The 20,437-nt window shown below is 43.5% G+C and overlaps 1 protein-coding gene across 7 annotated transcripts in view; it reads left to right on the top strand.

Annotated features, from left to right (window-relative positions):
* Positions 1-20,437, top strand: part of SUSD1 (sushi domain containing 1) — a 213,353-nt gene that overhangs the window by 112,184 nt on the left and 80,732 nt on the right. For 5 of the 7 annotated variants that reach the window (XR_013336457.1, XR_013336458.1, XR_013336461.1 and 2 more), the window contains exons 15-16: positions 4,992-5,085; positions 5,413-5,515. Coding sequence is in view for 1 of the 7 variants with exons in the window: in XM_077769870.1 (XP_077625996.1) it covers positions 4,992-5,085; position 5,413 (95 nt within the window). In the remaining 6 variants the exon portion in view is untranslated. Of the gene's footprint in view, positions 1-4,991; positions 5,086-5,412; positions 6,123-18,107; positions 18,195-20,437 lie in introns of those variants that run through there. The other 2 variants (XR_013336460.1, XM_077769870.1) reach the window with 2 other exon arrangements.

The following is a 20,437-nucleotide window of genomic DNA, read 5'->3' as shown; positions in this document are numbered from 1 at the left end:
CTCCCTCTCCCCTCTTCCTCCCCCCCCCCCCTGTCTCCCTCTTCTTAGCCATTTTTTAGAGTCATACTTTAGAGCAACTGGTGCACTTGTCCTTTCATACTAGATTTCATAGCCCTGAGGGAGCACGATGGAAGAGTGGAGCAGTGCCTGGCACCCACTGGGTTGGATGATTACTGGTGAACTGGCAGCAGAGTCTGATGAAAACGGAAGCATAGGAAGTGTAATACTTAAATAAGCCAGAGAAGATTTACCGTAAGATCTTAGCCTAGTGTGTACGTTTATTTTTGTATATGCTATGCACGTGTATGTGCGCGTGCGCACACACACACATGTATTTTAAACCTTCATAATTGTGGTAGGAAGAATTATAATGTGGCCACTGCTGTACATCCACCTTCTCTCATTTGCTCATTTAAAGGCTATTCTCAGTGTTGCTGTGAAAGGATTTGAAGATGTAGGTAAGGCCCCAAATAGGGAGATTATCCAGATGGACCTGACCTTCACATGAGCCCTTTCAATCTGGATCTAGGGGTCAGAAACAGGGGAGACTGGAGATTCAAAGGGAGAGATGGATCTGACATAAGGGTTTCTCCTGCCATCTTTGAAGATGGATCCACGTGGCAGGAATGAGGGGGGTGCGTAGGAGCTGAGCGGCCAATGGCTGATATCCAGTAAGAATATGGGGGCCTCGGTCCTACAGGTGCAAGGAATTTGGAAGCAGATTCTTCCCCAGACCTAGAGGGTAAGGCAGCCAACCTGACACATTGATTTCAGCCTTGGAAGAGCAGAGGACCCAGTCACAATGTGCCTGAGCTTCTGGCCCATGGAAGTGTGAGCTAATGAATGGGGGCCAGCTGCTAAGTTTATGATAATTTGATAAGCTGCGGTAGAAAATGAATTTTTTAAATGTTGCTGATTCATCAGGTGTTATTTATCTCTAAATTAATCTACTTTGATCTGCCTTGCCATCTCCTACTCTGCAGGGAATTCAAGTGAGGAGACCTTAGAATAGCAGACAGGAATTTGACATGCCGAACAGAAGTCACGGCACTAATTATTTGTACCTTTTGGAGAACAGAATTTTTGCTTTCAGGAAATGGTCCTGCTCCTGTAAATTCATGAAATAAATGTCCACGTCCATAGGAAGTCCTCAAGCTGTCCCAGAGCCTGAGAGTAGGCATAGGGTCTTCCTAACTTGCCCCTCAGCACCTGTGATATTTGCATTAGTGAAAGAGTTAAAGATAAGCCCAGGGGAGGCCTGTCGCTCTTCCCAAGCACTAGACCTCCTCAGGGAGCCGCCCCAAAGAGAATGGTGGAGTTTAACCTAATAGATTTACTCTCTCAAGGTTGAGTCACTGCAAATCTGTGATATAATACATGACTCACTCACTTGGGTTTCTGATAGAATATTCTACAAGTGAGTCAGAAGAAAAATAAGCATGATTTTATGGCATGAAAGTGTGGAAAGGAGGGTAACCAGAAGATGGCAAAGCTCTAAAAAATGTAGTACAGATTGGTCAGCTGTAAGTGTTCTCAGTGAGGGATTAACAGGGGGAAGTCCCTAAAGAAATCCTGTGTGGCTACACTGTGAGCACTCTAGATTGGATGGACTCAGATTTTCACAGAGTATATGCACCAGGTAGGCCAAGGGATGCATACCAGTAAGAACCAGGCCTGGAGCCAGAACCCAAGTCACGTTATGCAAAACAAAAAAAGATGATTGTCCGATACTTATGTCTAGAGTAAGGAAAAGCTGGACAGGCTTGTCGCTTAGGGTGCTGATGGATGGTCAAGAGAAAGTCAGGTCCCTACATGCCTACTTTGCTTCTGCCCTGTTGGTTTGTGAGGGGACATTTCAAAGCCAGAGAAGAGTTACTGCTTCAATAAAGTCTTCTGACCTGAAGCACATTCCAGAATGCAGGTTCATACAATTTTCAAATGAGCTGGTGGACCACTGCAAGTGGTCTTTGAGAAATGGTGAAGAGAAAACTGAGCAAGCTGGAGGTAAGCAAAGAACATGGAGTTTGTACAAGGAAGGCAGGGTCTGCAGAGTGGAGTCGATGAGAACTCAAAGGCAAGGCAAGGCAATACCTCTTAAGAGGTGGCTCTGTGGTAGAAACCACAGTAGTTCCCAGCAGTTAGCATTATGGTTTCTACATTAATAAATAATGCTTAGAAAATTCTCACCTGCTTTAGAGAAATATTTTAGGTAAGCATTCACTTACATTTTGTTCTAATTCTTTTAGGTTGCAATTTGAGCCTTTTACTTGTCTGGATTTTATTTTGGCATATATACTTTAAGCTCAACTGGTCAATATCTTTTACTCTAAATTGACCGGTCAGCCGATTTTCTCAGCGCCAGTTACAAGTGATGTGTCATTTCCCCTAATAATTTGAAAACAGTAACAAAACAACAATAATTAACAGTAGCTAACATTTACCAGTTGCTTACTGCATGCCAGGCACAGTCCTAACATGACTTACGTCATGTGTTTCTCACACATGGGAGGTTTCTCACACACATAGGAGGTTGGGCGCTGTTATTATCATTCCCATGTTACTGGATCATCCCTCAGTGGGGAAACTGAGGCACAGAACAACTTGTCCAGAGTCCAAAGTTACAGACAAAGACAACCCAACTTCAATATTTAAGCTCTGAAATTATTTGGTACAACTGGGTTTGTTTCTGGGCTGTTATGTTCCACTATGTTCCTTCCTATGCTGATATTGCACTGTTTTAATCTCTAATAACGCAAGTCACTCTCCTAATTTTTTTTCCTCTACTTATTTCTAGTGTAACTGTAGCTGCTCCTTCCATTTTGTAGTATGGCCTCTTAAAATGTCAAGGCCTTTTTTTTTTTCTTCTGAATACTAAGGTAGCCAAACAGCATCAGCCATGTTCTTCCAGAAAGCCTCTTGATAACGCTTTCTGAGGTAATGGATTTTGCAGAGCTTTTTAGCTAGAAGTGTAGTCCATGGCTGCTTTTGCTGGTGCCACCTACCCTATTAGAGAACAGACCAGACTGCTCTCAGCCTGGTTGTAGAGATCTGAGTTGGTGCCAGTCAGTGTAGCTTTCGGCAACAATGGGAGGATTTTGAAGCTGTGCTGTCCAGTGTGGTAGCAACTAGCCACATGGGGCTACTGGGCTCTTGAAATGTGTACTTGAGATTGAGCACTTGAAATGGTATGACTGAGAAACTGAACTTTTAATTTAATTGAAACTAATGTAGATTTAAATAGCCACATTGTGGCCAGTGGCTGCTGGGTTGGACAGTACAGATTAGGTGATGACAAAGTTAAGTAGCAGGAAGTCTTCTCAGATGTGCCTGAGGAAGAGAGTCATCTACATTCGAGGGTCTCAGCTCCAGGGACTACTAATTTTCCTCTCACGCCCCTCCTTCTTACTTAACAGGTCTTGCTTTTGCTGTTTTCAGCTCTTCCAAGGCAGTGCTGGATGACCCACTGGGCAGACTAAGCATATGCCTCGGGCAGAGGGTGCAGAAAAAGGAAATATTTTGATGTTCCAACAGTGAAAACCACGACAAATCATCTGGCAAAATTTGGACTTGGTTGCGTTTCCTTACACTTATTCCGTGGCTTATGCTGTTTTTCTGTTTCTTTAAGTTTTATTTTATTTATTGTGAGAGAGAGTGCATGCAAGTGGGGGAGGGACAGAGAGAGAAGGAGAGAGAGAATCCCAAGCAGGCTTTGTGGTGTCAGCGCAAAGCCCAATGTGGGGCTTTATCCCACAAACCATGAGATCACGACCGGAACCTAAATCAAGGGTCAGACAGTTAACCGACTGAGCTCCCCAGGTGCCTCTCTATTTTTCGTTTTAATTCTATGCATGCAGAGTCAGCCCCCAAGATCTTTTCAATGCCAATTGCACATAGACTTTTGTTCTTTTAAACTGCTACAGTCCGAGGCCCCATCATCCTCAGCCTGTGCAGGAAAGGGCAGGGCCTACACCCCTGGCTTCTGAGGGGGAACATGACCTTCTCTGCTGTAGACCATGTAGATTCAGATCTGCACTGGGAAAGCATGGTGTTACGGTTAAGAGCAAAGATGCTGGAGCCAGACAGCTTGGGTTTGGATCCTGTGTCTGTTGTTTATTAGCTGGGTCACCTTGGGCAAGTAGCTGAACCACTCGGTGCCTCCGTTCCTCATCTGTAAAATGGGAATAATGATAATAATATCAGTGCTCTGTGTACTATTATTATGCTGGGCACTATTATTTTAATACGCTTTTATTATAGTCCTCAGTGGGTGGTTAGGAGAAGTAATTAGAACAGTGTTTGGCATATAGTAAGTGCTAAATAAGTTGTTTGCAAATGGAAACAAGCCCTTTAGTGATGCTCTGATTCAGTCACCTGGCCCAAATGTGCAACTCAAGTGTGGGTGTCTTTCGGTTTATAATAAAGCATCCCCTGGGATTGACATATGATACCCCCCAAAGAGAACATATGCATGTCTTCCAAAGAGCTTTTACCTCGATTTTCTTACTTTATCCACATGGCAACCTGCTGAGCAGAGCAAGGAGGTGCTGTGCAGGTGACTGTATCCAGCACTTGATACAGCTCCAGCACTGGAGCTACCTATCATTTTTGGAGCAAAAATCCAAATGCTGTCAGAATGCCTTCTTCCTCAATGAAAGCGAAAACTGCCCATAAAAACTTGCAAGTGTAATTGGTTCAGAGAGGACCGATACAGGCAACACGGTCTGCTGTATTTGTATACACAGCAAGATGAGCTTTTTAAAAATCTCTTGTAACTTGAGTGTGGTCTGGTTTTCTATTTCCTCTTCAGAAATGCCCTGGAACTGTATTTTCCTTAGGCCCTACACCCTCCAGGCCAACTCAGGGGACACAGAGGCACTCTGAGCATTCTTGGAATGGTTGAGTAAATGGGGCCAAGCTCTGGGTTAAAATGGAGTGTGCACAGGTGCATGATTATTTCCACTGTGGGCTCAGTGTGTGGTTTTGTTCCGCAGATTCATCATTCATGCTGCAGCAGATGGTGGGCGTTGGGCTGGGCTCCGTGGCTGTTGTGATTATCCTCGCATTCCTGTCCTTCTCAGCCGTGTGGTATGTGAGACTGTCATTTTTGTGAAATGAGTGGAATGGCAGAAGGATGGGGTTGGAGTCATGAGGAACAGCTGGGGTTGAGGAGGGCCAGAGGGGATGTGGGCGGAGGTTGTCCTGGGCTCAGCACTCAGCAGGTGAAAGGCTTGAGTAGTCTACACCTCAGGAAAGGGAGAGGGATGCCTTTCTGGTACAGAAAAAGAGCAGGGTCAGTGATGGCTGTCCTGATTTCCCATGCTGCTTCCCTTGAGGGTACATGAGCTGCACATAGAGATACACCAAGGGAAAACCAAAGTGTGTCAATGGACTCTTTTCCTCCTCCACATCTAGATTGCAGACGGGCACTACCTGTGGAGGATGCACGGTGCTGGGGCAGATGTTATGACTGCTTCTCAGGTGCCTGCCTAGACAGGCCCCATGTGGCTTCCACCAGGTGTGTATGGGTCTGCAACTTTTTCCATTCCCAGCTTGGTCCCGTTTCTGAATTCAGGATGGTGAATACCTCTGTGGAACCCCACAAAAGGAGGAAACTCAGGAATTGCTGATGTCTTCTTTGCTGGCTACGCAACCAGTTCTGTGTGTGAACTTGAGACCCTTGATATATAATGTAATATTGACCACAGGCCAATATCATGTGGGCTGGACCCTTGTCTTGCTGAGTGATGCCTGAGAGTCAGCTCTTCTGGACATTGGATGCAAGAGAGTCTCTGCATCTTCCTTTATAGCATCTCTGAATTAATTTGGAATCCATCCTTTACAGTGAACGATGAGGTGGACTTAAGTTTGGGCTAGAATTTGCCCTTACTGAAGGAGGTCATTGAAAAGGATAGAGCTCATTGACAGTAGGAAAAATTGTCAAACATTTTAGAAGCAACCCTTTTCTTACAATCAATCGACACGCTAATAGTATACTCACCTGGCAACTCCGGTAAATTCCCTGCAATGTCTGTTAGGCAGCATTGCTTTGATACAGATCCATTGGTTTACAGATAATCAAAAGTCATAAGTTTTCATTCCAATAAAAATATTCTGTTAATTTACGCAGTTCTTCTCTTCCTCACCGAAGTTTACAGCAGCCTTGTCTACCTTTTTGATTACTCTCTTAAAAATGACCTGTGCCTGCCTTTAGTACCTATGGGTTGAAACATTATCAAGCCCATGGCCAGAGTCCATGGGTTCACAGGGAAGGGGGAAGAATGTGAGTGATGTGTGATCTTCCCCTTTACCTACAGCCTCAGTAACTATGACTGTTTCTTTATCACAAACCAGGACACATTAAATGTAAGCAGCCATAGGCCCACTGTCAACTTGCTGAATTTACAGATGGAATGTATTCGATTTGACTTTTAAACTCTGTATCAGCGTTCTTTAACTTTCTTCTCTAACTGGTGGTGTAAATCCAAGGCTCAGTAAGAAATGAATGGAGATGACAGAGACGTTACTCCTTTCTTGAGTAACAGTGGTATTCTCTCTTTTCTCCCTCTTCTTCTAGACCTGGAGAATAAAAAGCAAGGGGGAGGAAAGCAGGGGAGTTATGTGGTACAACCTCAGGGCACTGTGCATATGAACATGGCCTTGGAACTGTGCACTGTTGCAGTCCTGAGGAAAAGAGACAGTCTTTCTGATGGCGTGGGCTTGTGTGTTCTCTCCCCCACGAGCTTCCTGGGCATTAGTGAGGGTCCGATCTGAGTGGTCTGGGCTTGTGTGTTGCAGATGAGGAAACAATAGGAACAGCAGAAACAGGTAGAAACTGTGTATGAAGCTGCCCCGGGAGACCCAGCTCCCAAGTGTATCCCCTCAATTAGGAAGAGTCAGAGAGAGGGAGGTAATATCCTGACACCTGGGTGTGCAGTGACAGCTGTCGGCCCCTGGCCCTGCTGGCATTAGGCAGTGTTAGGAATAGTTGTCGTTTGTCCCCCGAGGTACTACCTTGGGCTACAACCGAGGACGTTTAGAAACTTTCCTGCTCTCATCTTAGGTGACTTATGGAGTAGAGCTCTCAAAAGGCTCATACAAATACCTTTCTACTTTTAATCTTTATGTGCAACTACTCAAACCCATATGATTTTCACAGCCCTTGAATGAAATTTGGAATCCTTACAAATTATCGTGGCTAGTGTAGGGTAAGTCTCTGTATGATGCGTAAGGATTTTCCTTAAATCTCTTCTATCCAAAGAGAGAATCTGAACTCATTATTATTATTGTTGTTGTTGTTGTTTTACTGGTTCCGTAAACACCATATGTTTCTGTAGTCCCCTTAGTTTCCAGCTCTAAAATTAACTGCCAAAGAAGTTACTGTGGTCCACGTGGGAACTTGGCAAAATTGTCATTGGAAGGAAGAAATCCCACTTGCTCAGTATCACAAGTTTCTGGTTAAAATAACTGACTAAATATTAAGTAAAATATTAGGTAAACTGTATGTCTGAGTATATAACACAGAGTTGCTCAGTAGTATTACTTAACAGAAGCAGGTGCTAAAATTTGCAGAAAGGATATATACATTTCCGCGGGTCTTTTCTTTAATAGTTTCCTCATAAACATGGGGGCAGGGAGGCCAGCTTGAGGTTCTCTAAATTCACCTGGGAGCTTTACCACAATACTGTTCTTTTTTTTCCAAGCAGATTCATGGTTAAGGTGGGGAGGGCATCTCAGGAGAGCAATCGTGGGTCTTCCTGGGAGAATGCAGGGTGTGTCCCTCAAAGGGCTGGTGAGGCAGCTCTCGGAGTTGCATTCGAGTGCCTCTAAATAAAGCCAGGTCCACTCTGGGGATGGAGGCAAGATCTCTCCTTTATTAACCGTCATGGGGAGGTGTGTAGAGGTGAGCACTGAGACCCAGTTGTGAGCTCCCTTCCAGCCTAGGAACCAAAATTCGGGGTTGACCAGATGGAGCAGATTGCTCCCTGGCTGATTTGTGTGTAGGCATGCCTCAGGTTATTTATCTGCATTGGGGTTTGCTTATACACATTCTTCCATTCCATCCTCATAACAGTTGTGTGTGGTGGAAAGATTAGGGGTTACCGTTTTCCCCACTTTTGAATGGAGAAATGGGTTCAGACAGGTATGTGACCTGAATTGTGGGGCCAAGTCATCTGACTGAAAGTCTAGTCCTTATGCCTGGGATTTGACTGGCCTTGAGCTCACGTTTGGACAGTTTTGTTTTTAGGGAAAGTCAGGCCTTTGCATCTCTCTCTCTCCCTCTCCCTCTCTCTCTCTCCCTCTCCCTCTCTCCCTCCCTCTCTCTCTCTGTCTCACTCTCTCTCTGTCTCTCTCTCTATCTCTATGTATATATATATATATTTTAACCATTGTCCTTCCTACTGTGGCATATCTTCTTTTATCTATCTTTTCAGTAAACGGTATCTCCCCCCATCTCTTCTAGAAGGAGCCACAAACCATCAAATAGATAGAGGTTAATTAGGGGAAATAGGTAACAGTTTGTCTCTGACTCAAGACCTGAAACTGTAGCTGGGCCCTTAACCCAAGACCAGCGTAGAAGTGATTATCTTGCAATCTCACATTAGCTTGGGATCAAGTTAATATTTAAATTGATGTTAAAGGAAGTAAAAAAGTGTTCCCTCTTTATTGCTGATCTCACTTTTGGAGTTTCCAAGCCTTCTGTTTCTCCGTTCCGTTCATCTAAGGGAAAACCAATGTGAGGAGCAGTCAATCAAACAGGGCTTTAGGGGCCTGTGGCCTGCATGACTGTTGGTGCCGAACTGAAGTGGTACATTTTGGAGAGAAAAGAGGATGTGGCTCTGTGTGCCTAACTTTGTGGGCAGGTGATACCCTGAAGCAAATCGATTAAAAAAGCTGTGTTCTCATTTTTGAGAGAGAGAGGTGAATAAATGAATCATTTTGGTGATGTGTGTATATGCATGTGTATCCATATCCATACATTTTTTGCTGCATTGCAGGATTACCAAAATGGGGTCAAACCACACATGGTTTTGTAAACTGCTTTCATTCCTGGGCACATTTTTTTAATGCAGTCAATGGTGACTGCATTGAAAGTTTGTGCCATAGTTTTTGTTTTAGCCAATACTCTCATGTGCATTGTGTATCTAATGTTTCCAGATGTTTACTATCCTTATACAAATTGTATAGTCGTATGTAATTATTATTTCGGCTAAATTCCTAGGAGTGAAATTGAAAATGATATATGTCTTACGTTTACTGTATATTGTCAGAGGAATCTCAGCAGAAAGTTTATACGAGTTTACGACCTCACCAGCAGAAAGCCTCAGCACTACTGAGCACTGTTGATATTTTTCATCTTGATCAATCTGATGGGTGAAGAATGTTGTTTCCATGGTTTATTTGCATATCTTTGTTTTTGCATGTTGATTGGTCATTTGTAATTCTGTCTTGGTGAATTGCCTTTTCTTCTCATACTTGGCTTGTCTTTTATTGATATGAAGAGCTCTTTGTATCATAGTAATTTTTATTCCCAGCTGTCGTGTATTTTATAAACCAATTTTCTAGTTTATCATTTCCCTTTTGACCCTGATTGTGTCATATGTTGCCACACAGACTTTAGGTAGTCAGATTTATCAGTCTTTTCCTTATATATTCTACCTTTGGTGCCATGCTTAGAGGGGCCTTCCAATCTCAAAGTAATAAATATAATTCAGCAGTTTAAAAAGACATTTAACTCTTTAATCCATCTGAAATTTATCTTAGTATACGGAGTGAGGTTTAGGGCAGAGGGGATCTTTCTTCCTTTTTTTTTTTTTTTTTTCACTGAGTTGTTAGATGGATTAGCCAGTTGTCCTATTAATATTCATTGACTTTTTTCTCCTAGTGATTTTAATTATATACTGAATCAGATACCAAAATCTGTTTCTGAATGTTTTCCTTTGTTCCACTGATCTATTTCTGTGCCAATACCACCTGCTTTAACTTTAAAATAGGAATTTTAATACCAAGTAAAATTAAGTTACCACTCTTTCTGTTAATTCTCAGATTATTCTCAGATTTTATTACATATTTATTCACATACACATATTTATTATACATGAACTAAGGAATTACTTGGTCGCATTCCCCCCCAAAATCTTAATATTTTTTTTGGCTGGAGTGGGGGGCATGTGGTAGATAGAGAGTGCTCCTATCCCACAACATGGAATGTGTCTCCATTTAATTTTGTGTGTGTGTCTCTCTCTAGAGTATTCTAGTTTTCAACTTACAAGGTAGTTTATGTTTATTTTGTGTTAGGTATATCTAGGTATTTTCTATTTTGTTATCCTGGCCTCTTGAGTCACTGCCTCAGCTCATGCCCCTGAACGTGCATCCCATGGCCTCTCACTGCTGGTATTCCTGGAGCTATCCTGCCCTGCAAGCCTGTCCTTTTTTGGGAGAAGTCACACCAAGGGGTCTCCTCCAACATAACTACTTTCCCAGGTAGCCCCTGGCCTCGTGGAAACTCACAGAGCCTTGCCGTGCCGGATGGAGGACCGCCTGCTCTCCCAGCCACTCCAGCCACTGCAGTTTTCTTGCTCGTTTGACCCTTCGTCCGGCCGTTAGTGAGAGTGTGGCCTGCTCCCGGTGTGGGTCCCACTTTTGTGTCCTTCTGCCGCCCCGATAGCCTCAGTACTTGACCCTTGAGTTTTTTACCCTTGGAATCAGCTACCAGGTCAGCGTGTCTTCCAAAGGTTTAGGGGACACAAGTCAAATTCTCTGGGTGTGGGGTTCCTTTGAAGTGTCTCTTTCCAGGCTGGGGAAAGATCTCCTTGTTGTCTGTGGCAGGGGATCGAAAATGCTCAGCCCACCTGTGGCTTTCTCCAAGGGACTTCTCTCTTTTGACCTTTTCCATTTAAGTCACTTTATATTCTGGATATCAGGGTGAGGGTCGTAAGACTATTTTAAAAAGAACCTCATTTTAGAATGTGGAAGTATTTGCAACCTAGAAATTTCAGTGTTTTGGAACTTTGGTCAGAACAAAAAGAGTCAAATTAGGGGGTCAAAGGATTTGAAAATATAGCTCACAAAAAAAGAAATGCAAATGGCTCTCAAACATTAAAAAAAATGCTCAACCTCACTTTTAAGAAAAATGCAAATTAGTGAGATATCATTTCTTAGCTGTCAATTTGAGGTAAATCCAGAATCTTAAAACACCCTCTCTCTCTTTTTTTATTTGAGAGAGAGACAGCAAGCATGAGCGGGGGAGAAGGACAGAGGGAGAGAGAAAAAGTCTTAAGTAGGCTCCATGCCCAGCACGGAGCCCAACGTGAGGCTCAATCCCACGACCCTTGGATCATGACCTGAGCCAAAATCAAGAGTCAGATGCTCAACTGACTGAGCCACCGGGGTGCCCCCAACATACTTCTTTTTGAGGCTATGGGGAACAAGGCCCTCAAGCATTGTTAGAGAGGGTGCAGAATGGTACGACCTCTATGCAAAGGAAGGGAAGCTGGCAATACTTACATTGCCTTTGTCCAGGTGCCTTTATCCTGTAACCCGGAAGTCCTACTTCCTGTGGGTTCACCTGCACATGTTCAAAACGACACATGCATGGGGTTATTCACTGTGATGTAGTTCATAATCGCAAAAGCAGAGAAATAACCCATATGCCTCTTGGGAGGAAACCAGTTAAATGAACAATGATATTTCCATGTAACACACTGGAATACCATGCAGTTGTGAAAAAGGAATGGAGAAGAAATGTATGCACTGGTATGGAGAGATTTCTAAGATATATTGTTTTGTTTAATGTATATTTATTTTTGAGAGGGAGAGACACATGCACAGTTTGAGTGGGGAAGGGGCAGAGAGAGAGGGAGGCACAGAATCCGAAGCAGGCTCCAGGCTCTGAGCTGTCAGCACAGAGCCTGATGTGGGGTGCAACCCACAAACTGTGAGATCATGACCTGAGCTGAAGTCAGGCACTTAATTGACTGAGCCACCCAGGTGCCCCTCTAAGATGTATTGTTTTAATGAGAAAAGCAAGGTAGAGAATAGTGGCCTTGGTATGGTATGTTTTGTGTAAGGGTGGGGGGGATGAAAATATGTATTCAATTTATATGCAGAAACACTGGAGCAGTAACAGTGATTAATGAAGATAGTTACAAATACAGCAAGGAAGAATGGGGTGGAGGTAGACAGGGTGAAAGTGAGTCTTTTGAGTGTTTATCTTCTTATTTTGTTGTGATTTTTTCCCATTGTATTTATTTTAGAGCAAGAGAGCACAAGCAGAGGAGAGGGGGAAAGGGAGAGAGAGACAGAATCTTAAGCAGGCTCTGCTCAGCACAGAGCCCAACATGGGGCTTGATCCCACGGTCCTAAGATCATGACCTGAATCAAAATCAAGAGTTGGACGCTCAACCAACTGAGCCACTCAAGCGTCCCACCAAAGTATTATTTAAAAATAATTTCCTCCTTAATTCTTTTGCCAGTTGTTAACTTGAATACTACATATTTGGCTTTCTTTTTTAAAAAATGTATATTTATTTATTTTGAGAGAGATAGAGAGTGGACAGGGGAGGGACAGAGAGAGGAGAGAGGGAATCTCAAGCAGGCTCCACACTTAGTCCAGAGCCCAATGCTAGGCTCCAACTCATGAACCATGAGATCATGACCTGAGCTGAAATCAAGAGTCAGGTGCTTAACTGACTGAGCCACCCAGGTGCCCCTACATATTTGGCCTTATGAAATTTTCCCAAATCTGCTTATTACTGAGTGCATATTTCCTTGCTGCATAGTAGTGATTCCGATTTCTTAAAAGCTTTTTGTGAATGTTTGGTGATGTGACTTTGCGAGGCAACTAGAAACTAGAATGTGAACTATTTATAAGAGAAATACAGCAAAGACTATATGTGCTTATAGGTATGTATTAACTCTATTTGCTATGTGTCAAATTACCACAAACTCAGTGGCTTAAAGCAGTACACACGCTATGCTCCAGTTTCTGTGGGCCACAAGTCCAGGTTTAGTTTAGTTGGTTTCTCTGCTCAAGGTATCACAAGTCTGCAGTCGAGGTATTGGCTAGGTTGCATTTTCATCTGGAGGTTCTCCTGAAGAAAATGTCTCTAACGTGCTTAGACTGTTGGCAGTGTTCATTTCTTTGTGGTTGTAGGGCTGGGGGGTCCTAACATGGCACTGGCTGGTGGCTGGTGGCTCAGGTCCTAGATGCCTAGATGTCTAGTTGTCTGCCCTGTGGGTTTCCTGGACACAACTATCTAATTCATCAAGCCAGCAAGGAGAATCTGTGACTGCAAGGAGGTGTCCAGTCCCTCTTTTAAAGGGCTTTCATCTAAGTCAGACACAACGAGGAAAACCTCTCTTTTAACTAACTAAAAATTGGGGCGCCTGGGTGGCTCAATTGGTTAAGCATCTGACTTCAGCTCAGGTCATGATCTCACAGTTTGTATGATCGAGCCCCACATCGGGCTCTCTGCTGTGAGCACAGAGCCTGCTTCAGATCCTGCTTCAGATCCTCTGTCCCCCTCTCTGCCCTTCCCCTGCTTGTGTGCGTGCCCTCTCTCACACACGCTCTCTCTCTAAAATAAATAAACATTAAAAAATAACTAACTAAAAATCAACTAATTTGAGACCTTAATTGTGTATGAAACCCTTTCACCTTTGCTGTATTCTGTTGGTTAGAAATAAGTTCCAGTGGTGGGGGACATCTCCCGATGTGAGCACTAGGGGGCACGGATTGTACCTAAGTGTCCCATCAACGGACGAATGGATCAAGAAGATGTGGTTTATCTATACAATGGAGTACTCCATGGCAATGAGAAAGAATGAAATCTGGCCATTTGTAGCAACATGGATGGAACTTGAGGGTAGGCCATTTTAGATTTCTGCCTACTACAAGTTGCTAAAGAAGAAAAATCAATGATAAACTTTAAACTCCACCACAGTATTTTGTGGGTCCTTCTGACAGGGCTATTTGACTTTATAGCCAAACCGTAGAGCATAATTCTGTTCTTTCTAGGGAGAGGTGCAGGGGCTTCTAGGAGTAGAAATGGCCATTGGCCCTGAGATTTTTAAGAAGGCAACTGGGTCTGTAAGGCTGCTTTCCCACCTTTGATTGAATGCATTCACTTGAGTGAGGTGCAGAGATTTGGGGGAGAGAAAGGGCGCCATTTCTCTGGGTCCAAGGGCGTGTATCCTTTGGGTTAGCAGGATTCAGGATTCATGAGCTTGGCCTGAAAAAGTCTATCTCTGCTTCGAGAGAGGCAGATTGTGGCCCTGCAGGGTTAGCTCTGTCCTATAGTCCCTGGAAGTGACCATCCTGAGTCTTGGTGAGCTGGGGAGAGTAAGGCAACATTGACCGGACGCAAGGCTTCCAGATGGTGGTGAGAGCTCCAGGGATCAGAGCTGGAGAGCACAGAGATCTTCCCCAGCCACCAGGACCCTACCTAGCCGAGGACTTGGCAGTAGATGTATGTAGCAGAGAGTGGCTGAGGCCGAGGGGAAAGCAGTCGCAACTCAGCCACCAGCTGTGACTCCCTGTGTCCAAAGTGCCTCCAGTGAAAAGTGGACCCAAGAACCTGAAAGAGGGCTGAGTTTCAACAGCCAAGGGAACTTGGCTTTTAGCGGGGGCGATAGCTGTGGCTTGGGGTCTTATAGAGATTAGCACCAGATGAGTCCAGGGCCCTTGTGGTTTGCAGGGGCTTCGCCATGCTGGTGATGATCAGGGACAGTGGGAGATTCTCCACCATGTTGCCTTCTGGCTGAAGAAGGACAGTGAGTAGGGCAGGGGACTTGTTATCCCGGAGCCTAGGAAGGGGGAGTGACTGGGCAGTGCAGTGCAAGTCCTGAGATGAACAAGGAAGACCGTGTCCTGGTCCTGGTCACAAAATGTACATGTCCACATGGCACATGGCCCTATAAGAGAGATGGTGCATGGGGCTGTCAGGCTCCAAGACTCCAGCCTGTCTCCAGCTTGCTACCAAGGGTACAAAGCAGCTGAGTCTGAATTGGCTGCCTGTGATCTGTGTTCATCAACATTCTCACTGGATTTCTCTTGGGAAATTAATACATAGCCGTCTGCTCTGACTATCCATCTGAGTTTGGTGTGTTGGAAACAATTGGCTGGATTAGATGGAGACTGAAGGACCAGTCCCCAAACCCATCTTGCGAAACTATATCTCAGTCTCCATTTCCTCCATCTTCCTCCACTTCCTCTCATTTCTACAGCCCCTCTTCCGGCCTCCTCTCCCTCCACCTGCAGGCTGCTGCTGCTGAGCCCACTCAGCAGAGGCCACTCAGACGGGGTTGGAGTTAGATGCAGAGCTGGAACCCACGGTGGAGATACAGCAGGGAGAGCATGGGAGTCTCAGTGAGAGCCAAGCATAGAAAGACCAAGGCTTATAACTGAGATAAATAGAGACCCATTTCTAGAGGGAAGGAGGCAGTCTGCCTTCCTGGAGGGATGCGTGAAGCCGAACAGCCTTGGGGAGTTGATGACGGCTGGGAAGTTGGCCCTGCAGTGCAGTCTGTATTGATTGTATCGCACGCTTCGCTTTCTAAGGTTGACCAGGCGCGTCCTCAGCCTCTGCCTGCAAGTGGGTTGCCAAATGGCCCCTTATTGCCCATGCAGCTTTCGTCGGCTGGGTCACCCAGGTCATTGCTCTTGATCCCTGGGACGTCACTGGTTTCCCATGAACATTGGGTTCATAGTACCTCTCGTCTGCCTACTGTGTGTTAGCCTGTGTTTTAGGAAACTCTGACAAAGTTTCCAAGTGGACTTACCTTTTTTGCTGTAGGACTCCTGCTTTGCATAATCACTTGCTTCGTCAGCCACAATGCTGTGTGCTGATAAGTCAGAATTAAAGTAAGTGGTTTGAAATGAGCAACAGGAAAAAGAACTGATTTTGAGCAGACATTTTCTGAGTGAAATGAAAGGCTGAGACTTGAGTCCGAAGGACAGGATGCCAACATTCAAACATTTCAACCAGGAAGCTCCAAAATTCTTTCATCTCAATGAGTTCCCTCCTCTAATTCTGAGGAGGCTCCTTAGGGACCCCATTTTTTTTTAACATAACACAAAGGAATGGGGTTTGATGCACAGTGAAGAACATCCTAGCTTAAGTTAGTCTCAGTTATACTGTATTTTGGAAACGCTCCAAATAGGCCACATATTCTAAGACCGAAGTCTATAGATTATTCTTTTTTATTATTCCCAGGAATAAACTTGCTGATTCACCACAGGTGTTTGTTTTTTAATGTTTATTTTTTTATTTTTGAGAGAGAGAGAGAGCAAGAGAGACAGAGACAGAGCACAAGTGGGGGAGAGGCAGAGAGAGAGAGGGAGACACAGAATCCGAAGCAGGCTCCAGGCTCTGAGCTGTCAGCACAGAGCCCAAGGCGGGGCTCGAACCCACGAACCATGAGATCGTGATCTGAGCCGAGTCATATGCTTAACTGACTGAGCCACCCAGGTGCCCCTGTTTGGTTTGCTTTTAGCTACCAGTCTCCCGAATGTCATTGTCTGGTTTGGAGCACCCTGGGTCCACCTTGAGCCCACCCTTATAGCCTGTGTGGCATTTGGAGTGGTGCATTATTGATGGTTCTTCTTGCTAAGGATAAAGCTTTGGTGGCAATTCCAAATCACTGGGGAATAATGGATTATTATGGAAGGGTGGGAATAAATGTTTAACCATGTGGGAAAAACTTACTTGCAATAAATATAGTTAACAAAAGAGTTAAGAGCCCAACTACATGGAAGCCTTACACATCAGTAAGAAAAACTGTAAGCTCCTCCTTCAAGGAAGGAAAATGATCAGATAATTCACAAGCCTGCTGATGTTTTTCTCTGCAAGCCATACCTGTATGTTTTATTTTTTTCTTGCACCAGTAAAAACAGCAACCAATGAAGAACCTGAGAAATTGGAGTAGGAAGCCAGGCGAACATCAGACAGCTCACCAACATTTTCACCATTGAAAGGCTAGGTGTGATTTTCATCCTAGCTGACACAGTGTGTGTCTTCAATGTCTATATTTCCAGATAATTTTTTTTGTGCCTACTATTCCTCTTCTCTAATTGACGGCTTCCAGCTGGTCACATCTCTCTGAGTCATATTTCTTAAACTCGAAGGAAGACTTGATTCATATCCCCCATATTGAGCATGCTTGGGAAGCTTCCCCATACAGTTTCAAAGGAATGAGACTGGAAGTGTAAAATCCAGTCCCATCTGTTGTTAATTTATCATTCATTCTGAAACAGACTGGTGGGTTTTTTTGCTTTCATTTTGATTCTGAATTTCCCCTGTGATGAGAAATCAGTCCAACCAACCTTCATTTCACAACACCCAGCAAATATCTGACTGAGTGCCTTCTGTGATGGAAGTTCAGTGTGACCAGCAGAATGAGAAGAAGCAATACAGGAGGCCAGCAAATCCACTCCTCAGATGGATTTGGGGCTGGACCTTGAAGGATTAGTAGGATTGTGTCCAGCGGAGAAGACCAGGAGGGAAATGCCAGTAATGGGCGCCAGGGTATAAGAATGTGAACAAAGGCATGAAATTTGGATAAGAGAGATGTGACGAACACAGTAGAGGAACTAGAGAGGAACGTCCGATGTGGAGGAGACCTCACCAACGTAAAAACCAACGAAGGAGGTGATGGTGTACTGGATTGGCCAGTGTTGGAGGGTACAGGGAGAGAGGCATAGGAAGGGGAAGATCTGCTTATTAAGCCTTTCAAAATAACAAAATAACATTTAGAAAGAAGAGAACATCTGCTAGACAAATTGTGACTCTAATGAGACTTCTCATCCCCTAAGACAAACCAGATATTCATGGTTTCCCCCAAAACAAATCAGATTATTCACTTGAGATGCTGGTGGTATTTTAAAAAATCTTTACAAATCCCCTTGGAAATTCCCTTCAGAATGTGTTCATGAGCTACAGCAGAGCATCAGTTAGTCTTCCTACCTCACAGTTTTCTCTGTCTTTGCCTGCCTCTATATAGGATGAAAATGTTCTGTATGCATATAAGATATAGCTCATTAAAACTTAGTTGTAAACATTTCTTTTATAAATTGGAGAATGTGACAAATGGCTTTTGCCTATTTCCAGAGATCGAATACAGCCTAAAAAGGCTTTCACTTGTGGACTCAGAATACCAGAAAAATGTGCTGCAGGCTCTGATGGCAATCTCTGAAGAGAAATTCCAACAATATTTTGGGCAGCCACCGCGCTGGAATTAATGACCTCCACAGTGTCTGTTGACCCGGGGACCTTGTTCTATGATTATATATATCCTGCGGAAATTTTGTCACCGTGAATAGACTAATTTAAGGCCCACGGTTGTGTCCAAAGCACTCACTCATAATTAGAACCTCTCCCTAAATCACCCATGAAGTACTGACAAAATTGGGAAAGGAAGGGGATTTCCTAATACCACCAAAGACGAAGACAGACAGCCTAATGGAGGAATCAGCTCATTGCACACTCTGGCTTTGTTTCATGAAAACGGAGCCCTTGTGCAAAGGGGAGAAAGCCCTTTCCACGACTTGAACCAGGAAACAGACAGCCGTGCTTCTCTGTGCAGATTCCACACCACTGGGAATGGGCAGGGTGTGCCCCCACCGTGACCACATTCCTGGGCAGTATTCTGGATTCAGAAAGGAAACAAAGCTTAGAAACAGCTGAGCAGTGTGCCAGGAAGGAACATACTACAAAAAGGCAGGTGTGATTCCTCAATAAACTGCCCAGAGTTTGTTGTGCATGTGTGTCTTGTGTGTATGCACAGTGTGTTGCATGTGTGCATATGTGGTGTGTGTGTGTGTGTGTGTGTGTGTGTGGTGAAGGGTGCTAGAAGAATCCTGATAAGAGTAAGTGGTAGGAGCTGCCATTGGTCATACCTCCTCCTTTCTTCTTCAGAACTCAGTAGTAACAGGAGAAAAAATTGTATCCACATGAGTGGAATTGTATGTTATTGTCTTTCTCTGATTGACTTATTTCATCTGGTGTACTCTTGAGAGCTCCATCCATGTTGTTGCAAATGGCAAGATTTTATTCTTTTCTGTGGCTGAGTAATATTCCATTGTATATATAAACCACATATTTATCCATTCATCTATCAATGGACACTTGAGTTACTTCCATACCTTGACTATTGTGAATACTGTTGCAATAAACAGAGGAGTGCATTATCTTTTCGAATTAGTGTTTTCATCTTCTTTTTTTTTTTTTTTTTTACTTAGAAGGAGGAACAATTTATTCTAAACTGGCCAACTCTTTATGTTAGAGTAGCAGCAGGTTGTCTGTCATTTGTATTGCACATATTTCCCCACATTTGTCCTTTGTCTTTCAGCTTTAAGTTTTTGTTTGTTTTTGCTGTTGGAAAGCTTTTCTTATTACACAGTCAAGGTTATCAATCTTATGTTTGTGATTGCTGTTTTTCGTGATGTGCTCAGAAAGACATTCACCCAAGATTATAAACATACTAGTCTTTCTTCTAGGTCTTATATAAGTTTAGCTTTTACTTTATTTTTTAATGTTCTTATTCTCACCAAGACAATACATGTACGGGGTCAAAATTTCAATTGATACTATTAGTCACAACAAAAACAGAGCAAGCTTCTGCTCCACCACTCCTGCCCCCAATTTCTACTTCCTTGAGAGACTCATCTTCAACTCATGCAGCCATTTCTTCCAGTGTTTTTTCCCATATTTCTAAACAAAAGCCTTACATAACTACTACTTTATTATTTTTAATTTTAGGCATCATTTCCTAACTTCTCTGTGTGGAATCTGAGCTTGTAGCTCTCAAACCCCCTTCTTCCCTTAAACCTTTTCCCTAACCCTCAATAATTACATCACAATTTTCATGTCAATGTATAGTACTTTCCCATTTCTACTTTGTTCACTGTCCAATTACATAGTATATTACAATTAAATGTCTTGAACTTTTTTTTTTTTGGAGTTAATAACTGCCATACTTTGGTTTTTCTTCATTTTTTTAAGAGCCTCAACTTCTTAGGAGAACTATAAACTTCTCGGTTTTGATCAAATATATCAGATAATTAATTCACCACTTGCTTTTATTTTGTTCTCCTTTGGACATATCCTTCCTGGAATATTCTGTCCTCCTCTAGGCTAAACTGAATACTTTTAAGTTTGATGCACAGTGGTCCTTCCCCATCTCTTGGGCATTTCCTGGTGTCTGTCACCGGTTTGGCTGAACATATCCTCTTCCAGTGGTTTCTTAAGAATGAATGCATAGAAGGCTACAATCTTTATACCTGGCATTTTTGCGTGTCAACATTCTAACTTTATACTCAACTCATAGATCACCTAGAAATAGAATTCTAAATAGAAATCTTTTCTTTCTTCAGCGTTTTGAAAGTATTGTTTCACGGTATTTGAAAGCAATGCTACTGGCATCCAGTGTTGCTATTGAG

The sequence above is a fragment of the Crocuta crocuta genome, unplaced genomic scaffold, assembly GCF_008692635.1.
Source record: "Crocuta crocuta isolate KB4526 unplaced genomic scaffold, BGI_CrCroc_1.0 scaffold95, whole genome shotgun sequence".
Classification (NCBI taxonomy): Eukaryota; Metazoa; Chordata; class Mammalia; order Carnivora; family Hyaenidae; genus Crocuta; species Crocuta crocuta.
The sequence above is the reverse complement of the archived record's forward strand: the minus strand, read 5'-3'. Positions and strand labels throughout refer to the sequence as shown.